This window comes from Scyliorhinus canicula, chromosome 7, assembly GCF_902713615.1.
Source record: "Scyliorhinus canicula chromosome 7, sScyCan1.1, whole genome shotgun sequence".
NCBI classification, from domain to species: Eukaryota; Metazoa; Chordata; class Chondrichthyes; order Carcharhiniformes; family Scyliorhinidae; genus Scyliorhinus; species Scyliorhinus canicula.
The window spans coordinates 155,343,235-155,365,775 of NC_052152.1; the positions used below are offsets into that span (position 1 = coordinate 155,343,235).

A 22,541-nucleotide genomic window follows, 5' to 3' on the forward strand; every position below is an offset into this window, starting at 1 on the left:
CCTAACTGGTGGCAAGATGGTGTGTGATACAAACAAAGTACAAACAGGAAGGGGGAACAATAAGAAGAGGTTTACCTTGTCATCTGATGCCTGCTGCGAGTCAAGCTCCGTCTTGGAAGAAGATTTTGTTGGTGTCACCTATAATGAAAATTACGGATGCTTTTATTAATTGCGTGTGGATAACCCAAAGTCAGCTAAGTTTAAACGTGATAATGACATGGATCAGCTCATGGACTGAGGCATGGACTGAGGTTGATAGAGGGGTGAAAATATGTGGGGCGGGATTTTCCGACCCCCTGCTGGGTCGGAGAATCGCCGGGGGGCAGCGTGAATCCCGCACCCGCCGAATTCTCTGGCGCCGGGGTTTTGGCGGGGGCGGGAATCGCGCCGTGCCGGTCGGGGGCCGTTGGCAGTGGCCCCCCCCCCCCCGGCGATTCTCTGGCCCGCGATGGGCCGAGTGGCCGCCCATTTCCGGCCAGTCCCACCGGCGTACATCACAACAGGTCCTTACCGGCGGGACCTGGTTCCATGGGCGGCCTGCAGAGTCCACCAGAACTGGATGGTGGATGAACAGTCTGACAACAGAGAAGCAGTGTATGGATTCAGACAGCTGATGGGTCGAGCTAAGTGTAATCAGAATTCATGTAAAGGGCAGCACTGTGGCGCAATGGGTTAGCCCTGCTGCCTCACGGCGCCGAGGTCCCAGGTTCGATCACGGCTCTGGCTCACTGTTCGTCTGGAGTTTGCACATTCTCCCCGTGTCTGCGTGGGTTTCACTCCCACAACCTAAAGATGTGCAGGGTAGGTGGATTGGCCACACTAAATTGCCCCATAATTGGAAAAAAATGAATTGGTGCACTGAATTTATATAAAAAAAGAATGCATGCAGAACCTGACCCCATGTCTTTGGATGATATTGTCAAGGGGCTGTGTAAAGGGAAGGGAAGGCAGGAAGGTGGGTGGCTGGGGCCAAGGATCAAACCTTATGGGTGAAATTCTCCGCCCCCCACGACGGGTGGGAGAATAGCGGGAGGGCCTTCCCGACATTTTTGCCGCCCTCACGCTATTCTCCCACCCCCCCCCCCCGCCGAAGTCCCGACCCGAATCGCTGCCGCCGTTTTTTTACGGCCGGCAGCGATTCTCAGCTGTTAGATGGGCCGAAGTCCCAGCCCTTTCCGCCGTTTTTACGAACGGCAAACACACCTGGTCTTGCCGTTCGTAAAAACGGCGTCACAAACTCGCTATTAATAACCAATGCACCGATTGGCACGGCCGTGGTACCATGGGCCCGCGATCAGTGGGCACCGATCGTGGGCAGCGGGCCTGATGCCCGCGCACTACTTGTCCTTCCGCCGCCCCGCAGTATCCATTCGCGGGGCGGCTGAGGGGCAACCCGGCCCGCGCATGCGCGGGTTTCGCGCAAAAACGCGATGACGTCACCCGCGCATGCGCGGGTTGGAGTCTTCCAAACTGCGCATGCGCGGCTGACGTCATATGACGCGTCAGCCGGCGCTAACTCCGGCAAGCGGGCTTAACGATTTTCGTTAAGCCCGTCTTGCCGGAGCCTACGGCGTCGGGCTGCTAGCCCCGACCGGGGACCGATTTTTACGCCAGCTTTACGATTTCTCCCGTTTTGGGAGAATCTCGCCCTATGGATTCGAGATAATGGCGTGGTTTACAAAGAACATCGCAAAAAGTGGGTGGAAAAAAGGATATCCTCCTTAACAGCAAATAACAACAGAAATTGAAAGATGGGCGTGGTTCAGCGGATCAAAGTTAAAGTCCAGTTTAGGGCAAGTTTCGCAGTAAGTTTTGCGATGGCCACGTTGGCGAGATCGCTGTCTGTATTTTTGGGCCTTAGTCACAAAAATGAGCTCCCGCAAGAATCTTGACATTACTGGCTCCCTTGCCATCTGATTCACCCGACTCGCGCCTCAGCTGCTTTTAAATGCTCCCTCACTACTCACTCCCAGTCAACACACAAGCATGGCAACACACAGACCTGCTCCTCGCTTTGGGGATGCCGACCTGGACAGGCTTCTCGACGCTGTGGATGTGAGGCAGGGCACCCTGTTTCCCCAAGAGGGTTGGAGGAGCAGCAGCAGGGTGAGCAATACCACCTGTGAGGCAATGGCAGTGGCTGTCAGCGTGGGCAGCCTGGCAAGAATGACCACCGTCCAATGTGAGAAGACCAACGACCTCCAACGAGCTGCAAGGGTAAGTTAGCACCTCCCTCCTGGCATCAGTTCTGCTTGCCACTCCTCAAATTCCCAACCCTCTCTCCCCACAAATCACTGACTTACACCTCACACCTTCCCCATCTCTGAACTTCAAGCTTGTTCCTCAGAACTCCTGGTACCCAGAAGCCCATCCCTTCATGTCCAGGTGTGGTGCCCGCACATGCCACCTGCTATAGACCCCCTTGACCCATTAAGTTTGTCCCTGCAGGAGAAGATAGCCCAAAATAAACAGGAAAGGTCCAAGGTGGGGAGAGGATTCCCAGAGATGAGAGTCCTCACCGTTATAAGGAATGGACCTTGGAAATTGTGGGGCTGCCCGAGGGGAGAGCAGCGGGTTTGGCATGCACGAGAGAGAGGTGAGATCCACTTCCCCTTCATCCAGATGACCTGTCTCAAATGAGTTATTCATGTCAGACAAAATGATCCTTCCTGCACACTGACCACATGTCGATTGTCTCACAGGATCACCATCTGATGAGGCCGGGCCATCCAGGGTCGTACCTACACCCGTGCAATCCAAGAGAACACCTCGGAGGAGAGCTCCGAGGAGATCACCGACGAGGCATCACAGCTTTCACCCGCACCTTTCACCAGTGCAGACTCACACCTCGGTGGGTGACATTAGTGGACAGGCTTCGTAGAATCATAGAATCCCTACTGTGCAGAAGGATCATTTTGTCTTTCAGTCCATCGAGTCTGCACTGACCCTCTGAAAAGTACCCTAACTAGGCCCAATTCCCCACCCTATCCTGTTAACTTCACCTAGGGACAATTTAACATGGCCAATCCACCTAACCTGCACTTCTTTGAATTGTGGGAGGAAGCCGGAACACCCAGAGGAAACCCGCGCAGACAGGGGGAGAATGGATAAACTCCACACATAAAGTCACCAGAGGATGGAATTGAACCCGGGTCTCTGGCGATGTGAGGCAGCGGTGCTAACCACTGTGCCATCGTGCTGCCCATCTTCTGGGGCATAATCGGGCTTCTGGGACACAATTGGGTGAGCACCACACAGTTGCTGATGCACATAAGGTGGAGGCAGGAACATCCAAGAGAGACAGCAGTCAGAGGTCTGCTGGATCCCAGGACCCAGCTGGGTCCCAGTCAGATGCCGAGCCACTGGACAACGTTCTCCCAGACTGATGCAGATGACAGGATACAACTGTGAGATTCTGGAGGGGGTGCCAGGTACATTCCAGCAAGGCCGATTGGCTCCAGGTGCAGGATATAGTGCTGACAATGCATGGCACCGGGGCCAACACTGCTAGGGTAGGGACCGCAGTGGAAGGCCTGACATCCGTGTCATGAGTGGTAGTATATAAAGCATAGATCAGTCCTTGAAGACAATGGCTGAGGCCTCGACATCATGTCACAGTCGCTGAGGGACATGTCCCAGACACAGGTGGATATTGCCGAGGCACTTCAGAGCGTGGCACAGTCTCTGAGGACCATCATTGAGGATGTCGACACCATGGTGCAGACGATTTGGAAACCTCCAGGACTGACAGCATCAGATGATTCAAGCGGCCTCTGGAGCTCACTCCAGCTGCCCTTCCATCCCATGGAGTACCTCAGGATCCTCTGGGCACTGTGAGAGCGAAGAAAGCGCTGGAGGCCAACCCAAGGCCTACCACCAAGGAGATTACGGCAGTCTCTAGTTCTTCTGAATCCCCCCTCCTGAGACCAATGAATCTCAAGGGCTGAGGGCATAGAAAGGAGCAGGCTACCTCCATCTCCGATGTGCCTCATAGACGTAGCATTAGACAATGGGAAGATCAAGAATAGTAAGGAGCACTGAGTGGGCACTGGGGGTGGGGTAATTATCTGTAACTAGGAGTAATGGAAATCTGTCACAGTAAATGTTCACTATTATACTGTGCCACACCTCATACATGTGAAGCCTCTGCCATGTTGATCTTCACAGGGGGCCTGCCTGCACTCCTGTCCCGTTTTGCCCTCCATCCCCCACATCAGGCACAGTGATGTGTTATGGGCCAGGGTTTAGAGAACCCCAAAGTGTATCATGGAGTTCACCTGATCCACAACTTTTAATAGATTGTGGTATGGGGAGCACACGGCCTACTCTACAGGTGTGGTACAGCAGAAATGGAAAAGTATTTTTAAAAACAAAACAATGTTCATTCTATGAACTCAAGTTAACCTTTTTTAAAAACAAACAGTGAACATCTAAGCAACCTTTAATTCAAATACAACCCCAAAGACTACAACACTACGTAAACCCTGTAAGCTGTCTTTTAACATCCAAAAGACTTAACAAATCTTCAAACAGGAGCACATTAGGTTTATATTCAATACTGAGACCTTTTACAATTCTGAGTTCACCAAATGATCCATAGATAGTCTTTGGATGGCAGAGATCAACAGTACAGCTCTTTGTTTAACTCCAGAGGCAGCTCACTGAAAAACACAGACACACCCAAGCTTTTTCTCAAACTGAAACTAAAAGGCAGAAGTAGAGCTCAGCTCCACCCACACTCTGACATCACTGCAGTAACTTGAGCAGCCAAACATTTCTTAAAGTGACATTCACATGACAGGTTCAAGATAAAAAGTCCCAATGCAGACCCCGCTCAGAGATTGGGTGTGAGCACGCAGTCAGCAGAAAGATAGGAGTCAAACTTTAGCAAAAATCGAGGAGCACCAGAACTTTCCACACAGCCAGTTATCATCACTCGTATGGTTACCCAATAAAAATGCCAACACGGGCCCATTACCTTGGTGACGTTACTCCAGACCCTTGGAGTGGGAGAACAGGGTGGTCGGGGAAGTGGTGGTGAGATGGGGGGGGGGGGGGGGGCTGAAATGGAGGGAGGGAAATGGGAATGTGGTTGAGCTGATGGACACAGCCTCGCCTTAGTAGAATCTGGAGACAGCAAGGGCCTCCCTGGTCCTCCTGAAAGTTGGACCCTTGCTGCTGCCTGTCATCCATTTCTGGCTCCGCCTCGGACTTGTCCTCCTGATCCGTCTCATCCTCCTCCTCAGATGACGCTGCATCTCCTCTTGCTTCTCTTTCTCCTCCAGCATGTCACCCTGCTGCTGTGCCAGATTGTGGAGGGCACAGCAGACCACCACAAAGTGGGACGGGGGGGTGTATTGCAAGGCACCGCCAGAGAGGTCAAGGTATCGGAACCATAACTTGAGCAGCCCAATGTACCGCCCAATGACAGCGTGGGTGGCAGTGTGGGCCTCATTGCATAGGGTTTGTGCCTTGGTCTCAGGCCTCCGCATCTGCATCATCAGTCATGCCCTCAGCGGGGATCCCTTGTCCATGAGCCAACCCGATATCCTGGGGTGAACCTTGAAGATACCGGAGACCTTCAAGTGGCTCAGGATGTAGCTATCATGCACGCTCCCACGGCAGCGGGCACATAGATGCATGATTCTGAGGCAGTGGTTGCACATCATCTGAACATATAGGGAGTGGAACCCCTTCCTGTTAATATAGGGCACTCCCTGATTCCTGGTGCTCACAGGGAGACATGCGAGCCATCGATTGCCCCGGTACTGGAGTATCCCGGCATTTGCGGCAAATCCAGGCATCTTGGTGGGCATGGTCCAGCTCAAAGGTGATATTATCTGATGCCCAGGCATACAAACCATCTGTCACCTCCCGAATGCATCTGTGGACTGATGACTGCAGTTGCCACACAGGTACCCGCTTGAACCCTGGCATAACCCAGTGGCATAAAAGTTTAGGTCTTTGGTGACCTTCATGGCCACCGGGAGCAGATGTCCTCCTCCACAGGGTGTTGTGTCAGCGGGAACGGAGCACAGGTGCCTCACTGTCTCTATTTTGAGACCAAGGCACCTGTATCATATCCTCTCCGTCTGCTCATTGAAAAACCAACAATGCCTGTTCCCCTTGGACCATCTCTGGTCTGCTCTTCTGGTCTCCCCTCAGCCTGATGAGCGGCCAGCCACATGGAGTGCCGCCTCCTGTCTGAGTTGGCGTTGCTGCCTCAGATGGCATCTTCCTACCGCAGCTGTCACAAGCAACGCAAGGTCAGCCTCTGCAATATCAAAACCAGCAAACATTTTTTTATCGGGAAAGAATTGGAGAAGGAAAGGCACCAACAATCAGTTAGAGTTTCCATCTCGAAACCCTCAAATCCCCAAGCCTCCCCCACCCTTACCATGGCTGTCCTGCCTCCTCTCAGAATGCCATTCAGCGAGCCAATTGTGCCATACCAGGAGCCCCTGGACTCCAGACCTTTGCCGGGACTATTTGGGAGGCTGTGCTCAGCTGCCAAGCTCATCCACACACTCATTCTTTGGCTGCGAGAGCATCCTCAGCGATGAAACCCTGCTCTTTAGTTTTGATTGTTGGCAGCTGACTCTATGGTGCTGATGCTCCTAAAGTTCAGGCACATTGTTCAGCCATCAAAGCTTGCTGGAAATGCAGTGCACTAATCACCCTCTGTGGCATCGTGCGTGTGCCCTTTAGGAGGCACTTGAAAGTTAAGGAGGATGAAGTGCACTCGCAACTAACAACGGTAATTCCTCATTTGAAATAGCCTTCAGCTGTGAAGCTAGAGGCTGTTCACAGTCAAAGGGGGTGAAATTGACTTTCAGGAGAAAAGCCCCAGCAGAGCTCTGTCCTGGAAGAGTTTGGTAGGACAGGCAGGCTGTGGGCGCCCATGTTACGGGTCTCCACAATATTTAAAGGTGGCTTAAAGACCTCACAGATGCAAAGCCCCTCACCCCCTCGGCCCAGGGGTGACCCCTGACCTGGAACGCTTCAGCCCCCAGACCAAGCCCAACCCCACTGAGGTGTTCCCCCCCCCCCCCCACATCCAAGAACTGAGGCAACAGCTCCGGTGCCTTTGAGCTGCATGCCGGAAAATGGAAATGGCTATTCACCTCCTCACTTCCCCTCAGTAGCCATTGCACCAGCTTCACTTTTTTGAAAAGGTGTACTAAACGATGCCTGCGTGATTTCTTGCTGGGGAGTCGGGTGATTCCTGGGAGGGTGCTGCATTCGACTTCAATCTCGCTAATGAGTTTGAAATGAATGCAAATGAGGGTTAATGATATTCTCGCCATTTTTGGAGGTGATCCGGAACTTGCCTTCGGGAGCGTGCTGGGTGAATCGAAAACAGGTTCATGCTCAGCACAAATCTTGATTTTCCCCCCTCCCGCTACTCAGCCAGCACGACTGGATCCGCGGCAAGTGCAACGCGGCCACTCAATTGCACCCGTTAATTTTGGGTGGGCCTTTGCTGCACCACCACCGACTCCCTGCAGGCCCCCCCCCCCCAGCCCCCCCCCCCCCCCCAACCCATGCGCTGTGTTTTCTGGCAGCGGAGGCAGTTTGCGATTGACCACCGGCTCGTCTCACCGGAGTCTGTATTCACCTTTCCAGTTAGCAACTGCCCCTTCTAACTAAATATAGGGCGGGATTCTCCCGTACCCGGCGGGGCATCCTGGCGGGACGGAGTGGCGTGAACAACTCTGGCGTCGGCCCGCCCCAAAGGTGCGGAATCCTCCGCACCTTCAGGGGCTAGGCCGGCGCTGGAATGGTTTGAGCCCCGGCGGCCGGCGTGGAAGGCCTTTGGCGCCCGCCCACGCCGCCAGGTCCCACCGGTAAGGGACCTAGTCTGATCCATGCTGGCGGGACCGGCAAAAAACCAGTGGGACTTCGGCCCACCGTGGGCCGGAGACTTCAGGCAGCCCCGGGGCCCATTGAGTTGCGGCAGTCCCCGCCATTCTCCGGGGCGGGTGGCGCGACTCACGCCTCGCCGATTTTTGGAGGGCCGGAGAATTCGGCGGCCGGCGTGGGCAGGATTCGCGCCGACCCCCGGCGATTCTCCGACCCGGTTGGGGGTCGGAGAATCCCGCCCATAGCCTGTCCCATTGCCCTCCTATTACTTTTTTGCACCTTCCATCTAAAGATATTATGGCTGGGATTGGGTCTTCCGGTCCCACTAAAAGTTAATGGACTCACCCAACCCCTCCCGGGGCGGGTCTCATCATGGCGTGCGGGACACGAAAATCCTCATTCTGCTTCCTAAATAGTCAAAATCTTGCGCCAATCCGTATTCTTTTCCTTCAATGAATATATGAATGCTTTTTGATAATCTGAGATACACCTTTGGTTTTACCAATGTTCATGTTCATTTTAAAGTTCATTCCTGCTGTTACTGGTCTATCTACTCACTTCTGCAATCCTTCTTCTGTGTTTGCGACAAGTGTTTTGTTAGCTGAAAAACTAACTGATGTTGCCATTCGCTCCCCCCACCCAACCTCACAACTAATCTTAACAGCAGAATCCATGCCTTTAAACATTGATTCTACATAGACGTTGAAGAGCACTCGTGATAAACAAAACCCGTGTTGAACTCCTCTTTCAATTACACGGGCTTTGACTTCCCGTTGGCGAATGCGCTGTTGCAGTTTGTCCCATATACAGATATTTAATAGTCATCTGTCTCTCCAGTCTACTCCAATGTCTTTCAACACCATCAAGAGCTTAATCCAGTCAACCCATTCAAATGCTTTTACAAAATCTCCAAAACAAACATATACTTCCTTTCCAAATCCTAAACTGCGTTCACTTGTTCTTCGAATGCCAATTGCTTCTCTCATCCCTCTTCCTCACTGGAATCCAAACGAGTCATCTCCGATTCAGTTCTGAGCCTTACCACCTACTCTCTGTTACAATTCTGAAAACAGTCTTTGATGAATGGGGAATCAAGCTAATTGTACTAAGGGTAAAGCAGAGCAAGAACAATTCACATTGTTCCAGCTACACTGTGCAAGAGATCCCAAACAGGGAATGTGGCGACTAGGGGCTTTTCACAGTAACTGCATTGCAGTGTTAATGTAAGCTGACTTGTGAAAACAAAGATTATTATTATCAAATAAGATTCCTGAATGCTTTTCAGTGTTAATTTACGAATTTAATCCATGATACACTGAGAACAGGGAAATAGTGGCGTAATGGCAAAGTTACTGGACTAGTAGTCCAGAGGCCCAGACTATTGCTCGAGGGACATGGGTTTGAATCCCATCATGGCAGCCTGTGGAATTTAAATTCAGTTAATAAACCAGGACTCCAAGCACACAGCAATGTCATTGATTCTCAACTGACCTCTGAAATGGCCAAGCTTTTCAGTTCAAGGGTAATTAGGGATGGGCAACAAATGCTGGCCTTGTTCACATCCCATGAAAGTACATAATTAGTCTCATCCCATTTCCTAGCTCATGGTCCATAGCCCTGGATGTCATGTCACTTCAAATGCATGTCAAAAAAATGTATTGAGGGTTTCTGCCTCCAGCGTGGGCCTCACCCCCACAACCCAAAGATGTCCAAGGTAGGTGAATTGGCCACGCTATTGGAAAATAAAATTATTGGGCACTCTAAATTTATTTTGAAAATCCTCCAAAATATATAAATCTATGCCTCTGGCTATTGACCGCTCTGTTAATGGGAAGAAATCTTTCCTAACTATTCATAGGCCCCTCATTATTTTATACACCTCAATTATTTCACCCTTCAGCATCCTGTCTTTCAAAGAAAACAAGTCCAGCCAATTCAATCTTCCTTCATCTCCAAAATTCTCTATCACTGGCAACATCCTAGTAAATCCAGTCAGTACCCTCTTAAGTATTTAGGGCGCGATTCTCCGCAAATGCGGAGAGTCGTGAAGGCTGCCGTGAAACCGGCCGTGTTTGACGGCAGCCTTCGCGCCCCCGACCGGGAACCGATTCTGCTCCCCGGTCGGGGCTAGCATCGCGCGGCCGTGAACTCCGGCATCGCGGGCTTAACGAATTTCACTAAGCCTGCGCGCCAAAGTTTGCGATGGCTGACGCGTATGATGATGTCAGCCGCGCATGCGCGGATTGGACGACTCCAACCCGCGCATGCGCGGATGACGTCATCACGCATATGCGTGAAACCCGTGCATGCGCGGGCCGTTATGCCCCTCGGAAGCCCCGCGGACGGATCCAGCGGGGCGGCGGAGTAAGAAAGAGTGCGCGGGGTAAGTACCCGCTGCCCGTGATCAGTGGGCACCGATCGCGGGCCCATGGCACCCTTGGCACGGCCGTGGTGCGGCCGTGCCAATCGGTGCCATGGTTCCCCAGAACGGCACTTTACGGCCGTTTTTACGAACGGTGAGAGCAGGTGTGTTTTTAGTTCGTAAAAACGGCCGTAAAGGCCTTGGAAATCGGCCCATCGGCCAGGGGAGAATCGCTGCTCGCCGTAAAAAACCGGCGAGCAGCGATTCGTGTCGGAGAGCGGCCGTGGGGGGGGGGGGGGAGAATAGCGGGAGGGTGTCAGACCAGCGTGGCTGTAAAAATTTGCGCCGCCCGCTATTCTCCGACGCGTCGTGAGTCCGGAGAATCGCGCCCTTAATGTTTAAATTTAAATGTCTAACTTTAAAAGAATAACAACAGGGGCGGCATTCTCTCCTACCCGGCGTGACGGAGGGTCCCGGCATAGGGGAGTGGCGCCAACCACTCGGGGGTGGTTGGTGCCCCTGGGAATTCTCCCCACCTTTGGGGGCCAGCCCCGCGCCGGAGCGGTTGCCACCAGAAGACCGGCGCAAAAAACCGGCGCCCCCGGCAGCAGGGCTGGCCGAAAGGCTTTCGCCGGTCCGTGCTGGCCCCCAGAGGGGGCCAGCACGGCGCTGGAGTGGTTCACGCCACTCCAGCGTCCCTACGTGGCGGCAAATGGGCACCGTGCCAACCTACGCATGCGCAGATGGGGCAGCTCAATCCTGCGCATGCGCAGTTGGGCCGCGCCACCCTGCGCATGTGCAGGGAACTTCTTACGTGCGCCGGCCCCAACGCAATATGGCGTGGGTGTTCAGGGGCCGGCTGCGGCGGAATATAGGCCCGGGGGTGGGTGAGGCCGGCCCACCAATTGGTGGGCCCCGATCGCGAGTCAGACCCCTTCGAAGGGGTCCCCCTGATGATGGAGGCCCCCCCCCCCCCTCCCCAGGCCACCCCCCCCCCCTCGGAGAATCGCCCCTTGCCGTTTACAGCGATTCTCCGAGCGGCCCGGCACGATTTGTGCGGCGCTGGTTTCGGGGGGCTGGGAGAATCGCGTGCGGGGGTCGGGGCGGCGTGGCGCGATTCGTGCGGTGCCCCGCCGATTCTCCCATCCGGCGTGGTGGGGGGGGGGGGAATACCGCCCCACATCTTTGGGCTGTGGCGGCGAAACCCACGCAAACACGGGGAGAATGTGCAAACTCCACATGGACAATGGCCCAGAGGCGGGATCGACCCTGGGACCTTGGCGCCGTTAGGCAGCAGGGCTTCCCCACTGCACCATGATGGTGCCCTGTAGGATATATTCTTGACCACAGTATCTAAAAATAATTACATGCCAAGACTAAAAACAACAAGCTATCATTGCTTACAAGTGTTTTGAAGAAATTCATGACCGACTTATCGTCTGTAGGTGTCTCTGCTTTATTATCCTTCTTGGACTCCTTGATGTTCTCCGATGACTTTGATTCAGAATTTTGAGATTCTTTGCCACCATAGGAGGATGCCGTATGGTCCTTGTCGTTGTCAACAGTGTCCTGCAATACACAGTTCATATGCATTGTGTGTGTATATCCATATGTTTATTATACAGTCCAACAGTTCATAGCTTTTTTTTACCCGCACAAAGGTCCTTGTACATGTGATCGCACATTGCGGCCCCAAGTCTTCTAAACAAACTAAATTGATTCATTTTAAAAAGCCAGTTTTTTCTGCAGGTGTGTTTATGCGTGTGTGTGTGAGACACTGACGGGGGAAAAAGAGGTGCAGGTTAGCTGTGTATGCGCACACATTTGTGCAGCGAAGTGACAGAAGGGTAGTTAAACAGTCTGTGTTTCTCCCAGTTGTTACAGGCTCTGTCTTTGGTTGCTCTCAGCTCTAGCTCGGGCCTGCTAACCAGTTATGGTCTCTGTTCTGGTGGATTTCTCACCCTTCCCAAAACAGGAGAGAGAGGGAGTGTGTGAGAGAAAGAGGGAGAGGGCCAGCAGCAGCAGTAACTTCTCCTTCAAACCGCCTGTCACTTATACAACAACAGCAACAGAACAACAAGCAACGACTATTTAAACATACACCCTTTTGTCACCCAACATCACCCCAAACCAGGGTGGAGAGAAGAGAGCCATCATTAAAGAGAGAGGCTTCAAAAGAGCCACAGGATGGATGGGGCCCCTGAATTTTGCCATAGTTAAACATTGGGGAGAGGAGAAGTAAGAGGGTTAAATGGCGGGATGACAGCGGGTAAGCTGCCTCCATACTGGACAATATGTGACATTGTCAATAATTTGGGGAGAGAAAGAGGCCCAGTTCTTTAAACCCTATTCTCTCCCTATAACGATGGAGTGAAAGGAATCGGCTCAGGGTTCAGACTGTGCCTTTTTCCTTCTGTTTCCTGTCATGAAAAAACAAACAAGAAAATAAATAAGGAGAGGGGGATTGGAGAGAGGACCGTGTGTGACGCTGAAAGGACCAGCTGATGTCTTCAGTACAGAACAGTGCCGGCTGCACTGTTTGCATTTCCCTCCATATTTTTTAATGCTTTGAAAAAACAAATGCTGGAGGTGTGGCTCACGCTGTCACACTGGTGGGCGGTGCTAGAAAAAGCCAGCAGCTAGGAATCCCAAGGTCAGGGCACTGTTTTAAAGGGTTCCCCAACATAAAAAGGGCCACCCCCTACGTGTCCCCGTCCCTGTCCCCACTCCCATACCAATAGAGTGCCCCAGAGGGCCCACCTCGGCACACTCCCCTGGCATCCGGGCAGTGCCACCCTGGCGTGCCAGGGCGCTGTCCAAGCATGTCCCTCTCCTCCCAGGGTATATAATTATCTGTGCGCCCCGGTGGGTTCCCTTCGACTGCTTCACATTTGTGAAAAGTAGTTGTAACCCGTGCCAATGTGACATGATATTGGTGAGGAAGGATTTCTAAAGCTGGGAGGGGGGTGTGATATGGTGGTGAAGCCGCTACTTTTATCAGAATGTATAGAGGTAAGGTTCCCACCCTTCCTGGGTCGGAACCTTGTTACGTCACTCGTGACGGGCGTGGAAAATTGGAAAACGAGATCTTGCAGGCGAGATACTTGTTTTCCTAGTCTTGTGAAATTTTGCACCCACGCCACTGTTCACATTCGTGGTGGCCCAGGTCCAAATACTGGGTCAATTTACATTTGGTTTTAGTGATAATTTCTTGATGTTTCCTCTGTCTCTTTCTTCCTCACATACAAAGACAGTTGTAAGAAAATCAATCTAATTACTATGAAGAAATAAAACAGAATTTGCAGTTAAAGCTTTTCAAATTCTACATTGTGTTTTTAAAATTTGAAGACACAGAGTTAACTAAAGAAAGAAATTCTGAGACAGGTTTCCAATCTCCTCTTTTCTGTTGGACAAGAAGGAAATGGGGGTATGATGAAAACAGAATTACAATACTTACAACATCTGTTTCTCCATGAGTTTGGTGAGTGCCTTGAAATGAGTTACAACAGGAATAGATAGCGGCCTCATTAGCTAATATGCAAATTGGGTCATAACAAATACCATGAGATCAAGGCAAAACATGCTGGATAATGACTGCATCAGTGGAGAGAGAATGGAGCTAACATTTTGAGTTCAAAGGCAGAGAGAACTGGAAATAGGAGGAGATTTATGCTGTTGTGGATGGGGGTGCATGGAGCAGTGGGGCTGGATAGAGTGCCAGCGGTAGATTGATACAGATGTTGTGCTGATAGTTACATCTTCTGATCTCCTAATGTGCCACTATCAGCATCCTCCTTAGTCATTATCACCATCATTTACATCCCCTTTATCTTTTTGCCCCAACAGTATAAATCTAATCCTATTCCCAGTTCTCTCTTGCTTTGATAAGACATCCAGAATCGAAACATTAGCTCCATTCTCTCTCCACAGATGCTCCATTTTCTCTCCACAGATGCTATCTGACTTGCTGAGATTGTCCAGCATTTTCTGTTTTTGTTTCAGATTCCAGCATCCGCAGTAATTTGCTTTTACCAATTGATAAAGTGTGTGCTGTGCATGGTCTGTGTATTGGTACCTTTCTGTTCAGTGTCTGAACCTTAACAGAATTGCAGGGCTTTTAAGTGCTTTGTCAACATCACTGATAGAAACACCTGCAGTGTCTGCGGTCCCAGCTTTCACAGAACAGGCTTGAGTAGGGGTGCAGTTCAACTGAGAGGAAGAGTGTGCTCCCTCTGATCATACTAACTTATCCAGTTTAAATAGGATCCTGTTCTTTTGGGTAGGGGAGCAGGACGAGGGACCCAAGGAGGTGTAAATTTGTAAATTGAGCTTCTGGCACCTGATCTGTTTCTATAGCCCGGGTCTGAGCAGCAGTACAGCGATGGATTCCCCATCAGGCCAGACCTGTTTTGAGGTGGCTCGTAGGCCAAAGTTAATCCAGGAGGTGCATTTTTAAAAATTCTTAGCTTTTCTTTTGGCTGGGGGCATTACAGTGAAGCCCAATGCTATTCCTCATCCTACATCCACTGGTGTGCACAATTCAGCAGCACTCCAAATGTTGCCTTGGTCAAAATTAATTAACATAGCAGAGACAGCAGATTGCATCCGAGGTATTTGTGGATCTGCACCACATCAAGCTGTATAGTTATCTGCTAGACATTTGGAAAGTAACTCCAATCTATTTAAAACAAATTTTTACATATTTTGAGTTTATGCCAAAGGCTAAACTGTAATTAATGATATTGCAGCTGGACACAACATGCCAGAACTGGGTAAATTATACTTAATAAGGTCTTGACAAGAAACCTGTCAGACTCTTTTAAAATCAGGCGAATGCAAAGCACATGCAAAACGTTCTGACTAACAGGAACAATGTTACTTTACTCCATGCAACTGATAATAGTTCTCAAGTTATGACTGATTCTGTGAGAACTAATGAGAAATACTGGGGGCCATGTTCAACTATTGGCTGCATGTGCCCTGTCTGAAAAATGAGCAGCCAGCAGCTGAACATCAAAGTGAAAGGGCACATAGGCCGCTTCAAGTGGGCCTGGTAATGTATGAGCAGCATAAGCACCTTAAATATGCAAACCAGCTCCCTGCGATGACCACAAAATTCTGTTCTTGTACAATATGTGAGAGGTGTGTTCGGCATACTCCATTCCTTGTGCCAGATGGTAAGCCCAGAATTTCTTGGGGAAAGAATTGTTGTGCTGCAAGGGGAACAGGAGGGTTCTGCCTGATCCACAAATACACTGGGGCCCACGCTCAATGATCTCTTCGATCAAATCTTCCCAAGCCAGGCCCACGTTGCCAGCTGACTCAGCATGCAACCTCGTTGATTGCCCACCCTCCCACAATTGCAAACTGGACAGCAGAGCAGCTATAACTTGCCAGTGGCTTCAAATTAAGCAAAAAGAAAATGAACATGTTTGGGATTCCTGAAACCAACTGTGGGTAGACAACAGATTTATCCCATCAGCTTTGATTCCCATTGAACTGGAACGCAAAAGATCTTATGGATATGAAATTCGACTCCATAGCACGACTGGTGCAGGTGTTACAGAAGGCCAAAACTCAAGAAATGGGAACTGCACAGTGGAGCAGTGGTTAGCACTGCTGCTTCATGGCGCCGAGGTCCCAGGTTTGGCCCCGGCTCTGGGACACTGTCCGTGTAGAGTTTGCACATTCTCCCCCATGTTTGCGTGGGTTTTGCCCCACAACCCAAAGATGTGCAGGGTAGGTGGATTGACCATGCTAAATTGCCCCTTAATTGTAAAAAATGAATTGGGTACTCTAAAGTTATGATCAAATTTTAACAGATTTTTAAAAATTGCATGTTTCTTTTTATATATTAACAAAATATGGGCGCAATTTAACGCGAAGAAAACAGAGTCCCATCGGAGGCATTTAGCCGGCTGTTTCTTAGCGTCTGCAGCACCGAGAAAGACCCCGCTATTTAACAGCACTTTGACGTTTCTTTGGGGTATCAGCGAGGAACCAGGTGGCGAGGCTGCACTTACATCATTTCCTGCATTGACAAGCTCAGCTCACCAGTGCAGGACGAATACTCGTAGATAGGAACGCCATTTTAAAATGCTGCCGCGCTCTTTCGACCCCTCTCAGCCACCCCACCATGGACTCCAGACTGCCCCACTGCACCCAACTTGCCTCTTACAAGGTCCTCGATTCCCCCTTCACCCTACCTCTTATGGGCAAGGCACACCAGGCTCGGCTGCTGGCATGGTCACCCAGACTCTTTGGCACTATCAGTAAGGCAGTGCCACCTAGGCACCACTGCAGTGCCAAGGTGACACTGCCAAGATTCCCAGGTAGCGGTGCCAAGGAAAAAAATTAATTGGGTACTCTAAATTAAAAAAAAACTCAAGACATGTGAACCGGAATGCTTTGGCCCACCTCTGGTGTGACAGGTTGTTACGACACCCTGGGTGAGTGCACGGTCAGTTCCAGCCCCACAGGCCCCAGAGTCCCAAAATAAGTGAATTAAGCAATAATTTATGTGTTTTCCCGAGATCTTGATCCCTTGACTGCTCCAATGAGTTACATGCACCAGATTTATAAGTGAAACATTAACAAACTGTTTATTTATAAGAGTAAAATATGAACATTTAAAGGAAATAATGGAACGATGGTCTACTAGTCTATCTATTCTCCAAAATCCTGTCCCACACTCCACCCAGACACACACAAGACAGACAAATGGTAAGGGGAAAAATTAAAATAATGTGAATTGAAGGAAAATGTTTTGAGATTAATTTTTGCTGCTGCGGTTGCTGCCTCTGTGGGCGCCTGTCTTCTCCGAATGCCACCTCCTAGGGAATGGATTGAGGTCGGTGCAATTCTGTCCTTCGACCACCAGACGGAGCCTGACACAGGGGATTCAGGTTTGTGCAATTCTGACCTTCGACCACCAGATGGAGCCTCCATTGCCCTGAGATATTACTGGAGCTTTATACCTGAGAATTTTACAGACTTTTCCATTTGCCTAATCTCTGTACAGAAATACCGTCTATATTCTGAAGAGAGTTCTCAGTTTGGACTTTTCCAAGCCATTTGAACAGAGGATTAAAGTATTACAGATCTGGTGAGCAACTGTTCACAGCCTTTCACTCCAGAAGTTCCCTTCACAGACCTAACTGCTGCTTGTGTCTTTTAAATAGGAGTACCTTCACTGGGAGCCCTTTGAGTCACTTGGCACAGAGAGAGAGTGTTTGCCAGCTGCTTCCTGCCTGTGTATTCTCACAGAACTCAGGACAAAATGCTGCTCTTCAGATGACCCGCGTTTCTTCTGGAAGATTGTGAATGGCTCCAGCAACAGCAAGCAACAGGACATGGCTCAAAATTACAGATTCACAAATTGGCTGCTTGCTAAGTCTATTGAACTGACATCATGGTGAAGTCCTGGGCTAAGGAATTAGACCAGGGGTGTTTCTGTGTGCCTAAAGTCTGTAGTTTAAGCAAATAAAGCTCAATATTGCAGCAGCTAACAAGAAGGCTATAGATTAAAGAAATTTTAAAACACAGAACAGGCAAAGGTTGTACAACAGTATCCTAACAATACCCTGACTATATGTTAGTAATATGTTTCCAAATTCATGGTAATCTGTTGCTCCTTCCACAATTTTGCTATCGTGAGAGCAGATCATTTTCCAATATATCTCTGGAGGCTACCCTGGGAGAGGGAGGAGGACAAAGAGGAAGAGTAGAAGGGAGGAGTGTCATGGATTTGCCTAGTAACAGCAGTAACACAATTTTAACAAGACATAATAGGATGTGTTCTGCCCAGAAACACGTAGAAATCTGCCAAGCAACAGCAGTGGCAAGAATTCAAAAGGACGGATGAGATGAGTCTTTCCCAGTAATGGGATGAGCAGGTATCTAGACAGGATCAGTTGTGAATTGCATATTAGTAGAAACAGCCGATCTAGGCGATTGAGAGATTGATGACATATACATGCTAATTTCTAGAGTTAAGGAATTTGATGGAGGCAGACAGTCAAATACACAGACTGCAGAATTAAAGGGGAGAATGGTATAATTTCCAGCACCCTCAGAAGCAGGCAGGCCAGTTTTACATCTAACAGCCTCTAGGTCTTAGCGCCAAAGCAATGCAGAAAGCTTTGTAAAGGGAGCTTAAGTATCTTCGCTGGACCAGAAAAATACATTTCCCAGGCTTGATCATCAACCCCGTATTGTTTGGTAATTATAAGCTGGATTTAATTTATAGATTTATTTAATTAGGATGTTGCTTGGAGGAAAGGTGAAGTCTGAAGGAGTTCAGGGATCATAGATAAATTATGGAACAAGGGGTACATTGTACATGAACTGTGTGTGTTTATTAATTCATATACTTCATTCACAGCGTAGAATGGCACTGCTCGTGTGTATTTTCTTGAATTTGATTTTCTTAACTTTAATAAATAGTGTTTAATAACTCTTACATGATGACTGGGATGCTTGTGCTCACTGGGGTTTCACTTGACTCCTCACACCATTCAAAGAACAAAACCTGACACCCCCATGAATCAATGTTCCACATTGGGACACCCCCACAGATAACACCAACATAATTCATGACAGGGCCCCTTCAATCTATTGGAGTTGTCCATGAGCTGATGCTCAGTTGCCCTACAATTTCCCAATCCATCTCCCACAGACCATCAGAAAGAAAATCCACACATAAAAAACTCAGATCTACCTCCACAAACAACATCAGCGTGAGCCCGAAATGCTCCATACTGACCCTCCCAGCCCTCATAAGGCACTTGGAGGTGAGTTAGTTAGGGCTCTGTGGGATGTCAGCCACTCGTTGGATAGGAAGTCTCACCCTCTGGCCAATCTGATTGGCCAGCAGCTCCAACAGTCTCAGCAGTGCCCGGAAGACATTAAAGGTTGTGGCCAGGACTTTAGGAAAAGACCAAAGCCCATGGATCTCCGGAGCAGAAGAGTCCAGGGTCTTGGGCCAGGAGGGTTTTGGTATATCGGGGAGAGGGATGTCGGGTCGAGGGGATTGGTTTAAGAGAGGGAGCAGGTATGATGTTCAACCCAAGGGGGACTGACCCCCAATTAGCAAAGAGAAGCTTCTGAAGAGTGATACCCCACTTCCATCCTGCCCCTCAAGCATTTCAATGAAAGAATCAGTCATCCCGCTCCTGCCCGGTTGTCCTCGCCAAACGCTCTATTGGGTGAGGAGCATGTTACCCAGGTCAATTAGCTTGATAACAGGCCTATTTGACCCTTGATTATTAATTTAAATATGGAGATCAGGTTGCCAATTTCAGCGTCCACCCATTCTCTATATTATGGGGCAGGAAGGTGGTGCAATAGGCCTGTTCCCTATTTAATGTGCCCTCCCCAAGGGAAATACGCCCGCTGGGGGCACATAAAATCCAAAATGTGTTTTGAAATGGCTGCAGAAATCACCTGACCTACAAATTGGCCATGTTTCTAGCAGCCTCTGAAAGCGGATTACAGGGGTCATGTCTAGGCAGCTTGTCCGATGGACTTCATACCTGCCATTGTTGCAACTGTGCAAAATATAAAGACAATAAGTTATCAGGTTTAATGATCCAGTACTTCAGGAACAAAGAAGAACTAGCAAAACATAATATGCAAGGAGGGAAACTCATTCTTTAATATGGATTTTCCTCCATTGTATGCCAATAGCAGTTGCACATGGTTGAAATCCCACGTGTCAAAAGATTTTGTTCGTTTGTTACAGCAGAATAAGAGTCTGCAGGAGGCAATAGTATCCAGACAAAGACTGCACAATGCAACATCATCATTCTCGCCCCCTGCTATTTTCATTCCAGGACCCGATCTCAGTTAAATTTTGGAATACATCGCAGGGATACAGAATTTCAATCAAAAGGAACTTCAAATGCCATAGGAAAAACACGGATTACAATTTTCTCCAGCAAAACAAACATTTTACACCAGCCATAACACCCCTGGAATTTCAAGAACACCAAAGACCACATTGGAACGTATATCTATTTTTCTCTTTTGGACTTCAGCAAAGGTAAATTTCACCTCCTCCATCCTGTAGTTTGTTCTGCTCTACGTGTGTGTGTCATGGGATTCAGAACCTGCTTTTACCTTTTAAATAAGTCTTATATACTTGTATCCGAGTGAGTTTAAACAATTAAATTACCTCCTTACTTATTAACTCAAGAGTCTGGCTGGCTTATTTCTTCATAAAGCTTTACACACAGTCAACTACAAACCGAATAAAAATAAAAATCAATGTTTAAAAATAAATTCAGAGTACCCAATTCCTTTATCCAATAAGGGGCAATTCAGCGTGGCCAATTCACCTACCATGCACATTTTTGGGTTGTGGAGGCAAAACCCACGCAAACACGGGGAGAATGTGCAAACTTCACATTGACAGTGACCCAGAGCCGAGATCGAACCTGGGCCTCGGCTCCTTGAAGGAGCAGTGCTAACAACTGCGCCACCGTGCTGCCCTTAAAAATCTAATTAAAAAAATTCAAACTCTTGTAGCCAATCTCAGGAATGGGAAAGAAGAATTTAGTCACCCCTCCGGACATGATTGTAACATATGTCACAAAATAACAAACAAATTTATTTTATTTTGAAATAACTTGGTAAAACTTCGGGTCTTTAGCATTTACAATTCAGGATGAATAACTTAAAGTTAAGCTGAAATAACTGTTTATACGGCAACCACATTAAATCAGTCAGTGGATAAGTTTAAAAAAAAATTTCGAGTACCCAATTCATTTTTCCAATTAAGGGGCAATTTAGCATGGCCAATCCCCCTACCCTGCACATCTTTGGGTTGTGGGAGCGAAATCCACGAAAACATGGCAAGAATGTGCATACTGCATGCCATAATATACACCAGTATATCATGGTGCAGCCACACACACTGATGGACATACAATAGGACCAATCAACATGCATAACACCGAAGCCAATCACCAGTTGGAGCACACTCACTATAAAGACAGAGGGCATCAGTTTTCCCGCTCATTAGGGATGCAGCCTTTCAGAAGTACAAGACCTTATGGTTTACAGCACAGATTCTCACCATGTGCTGAGAGAGGGCATGAAAAATCTTTGGCGGGTAGGATCAAGGAAAACCCCAAGGCCTTTTACACATATGTGAGAAATATGAGAATGACTAGAGCGAGGGTAGGTCCGATTAAGGACAGTAGCGGGAGATTGTGTATTGAGTCTGAAGAGATAGGAGAGGTCTTGAACAAGTATTTTTCTTCAGTATTTACAAACGAGAGGGGCCATATTGTTGGAGAGGACAGCGTGAAGCAGACTGATAAGCTTGAGGAGATACTTGTCAGGAAGGAAGATGTGTTGCGCGTTTTGAAAAACTTGAGGATAGACAAGTCCCCCGGGCCTGACGGGATATATCCAAGGATTCTATGGGAAGCAAGAAATGAAATTGCAGAGCCATTGGCAATGATCTTTTCGTCCTCGCTGTCAACAGGGATAGTACCAGAGGATTGGAGAGTGGCGAATGTCGTGCCCCTGTTCAAAAAAGGGAATAGGGATAACCCTGGGAATTACAGGCCAGTTAGTCTTAATTCGGTGGTAGGCAAAGTAATGGAAAGGGTACTGAGGGATAGGATTTCTGAGCATCTGGAAAGGCATTGCTTGATTAGGGATAGTCAGCACGGATTTGTGAGGGGTAGGTCTTGCCTTACAAGTCTTATTGAATTCTTTGAGGAGGTGACCAAGCATGTGGATGAAGGTAAAGCAGTGGATGTAGTGTACATGGATTTTAGTAAGGCATTTGATAAGGTTCCCCATGGTAGGCTTATGCAGAAAGTAAGGAGGCATGGGATAGTGGGAAATTTGGCCAGTTGGATAACAAACTGGCTAACCGATAGAAGACAGAGAGTTGTGGTGGATGGCAAATATTCAGCCTGGAGCCCAGTTATCAGTGGCGTACCGCAGGGATCAGTCTGGGTCCTCTGCTGTTTGTGATTTTCATTAACGACTTGGATGAGGGAGTTGAAGGGTGGGTCAGTAAATTTGCAGATGATACGAAGATTGGTGGAGTTGTGGATAGTGAGGAGGGCTGTTGTCGGCTTAAAAGAGACATAGATAGAATGCAGAGCTGGGCTGAGAAGTGGCAGATGGAGTTTAACCCTGACAAGTGTGAGGTTGTCCATTTTGGAAGGACAAATCTGAATGCGGAATACAGGGTTAATGGTAAGGTTCTTGGCAATGTGGAGGAGCAGAGAGATCTTGGGGTCTATGTTCATAGTTCTTTGAAAGTTGCCACTCAAGTGGATAGAGCTGTGAAGAA

The 22,541-nt window shown here is 49.0% G+C and overlaps 1 protein-coding gene across 4 annotated transcripts in view; it reads right to left on the bottom strand.

Annotated features, from left to right (window-relative positions):
- bcas1 (brain enriched myelin associated protein 1) overlaps nucleotides 1-22,541 on the bottom strand; it is a 228,128-nt gene that overhangs the window by 57,312 nt on the left and 148,275 nt on the right. For all 4 annotated transcript variants that reach the window (XM_038803114.1, XM_038803115.1, XM_038803116.1 and 1 more), the window contains 2 exons: nucleotides 11,630-11,794; nucleotides 76-138 (listed from right to left, as the gene is read on the bottom strand). In XM_038803114.1, coding sequence (XP_038659042.1) covers nucleotides 76-138; nucleotides 11,630-11,794 — 228 coding nt within the window. The remainder of the gene's footprint in view (nucleotides 1-75; nucleotides 139-11,629; nucleotides 11,795-22,541) is intronic.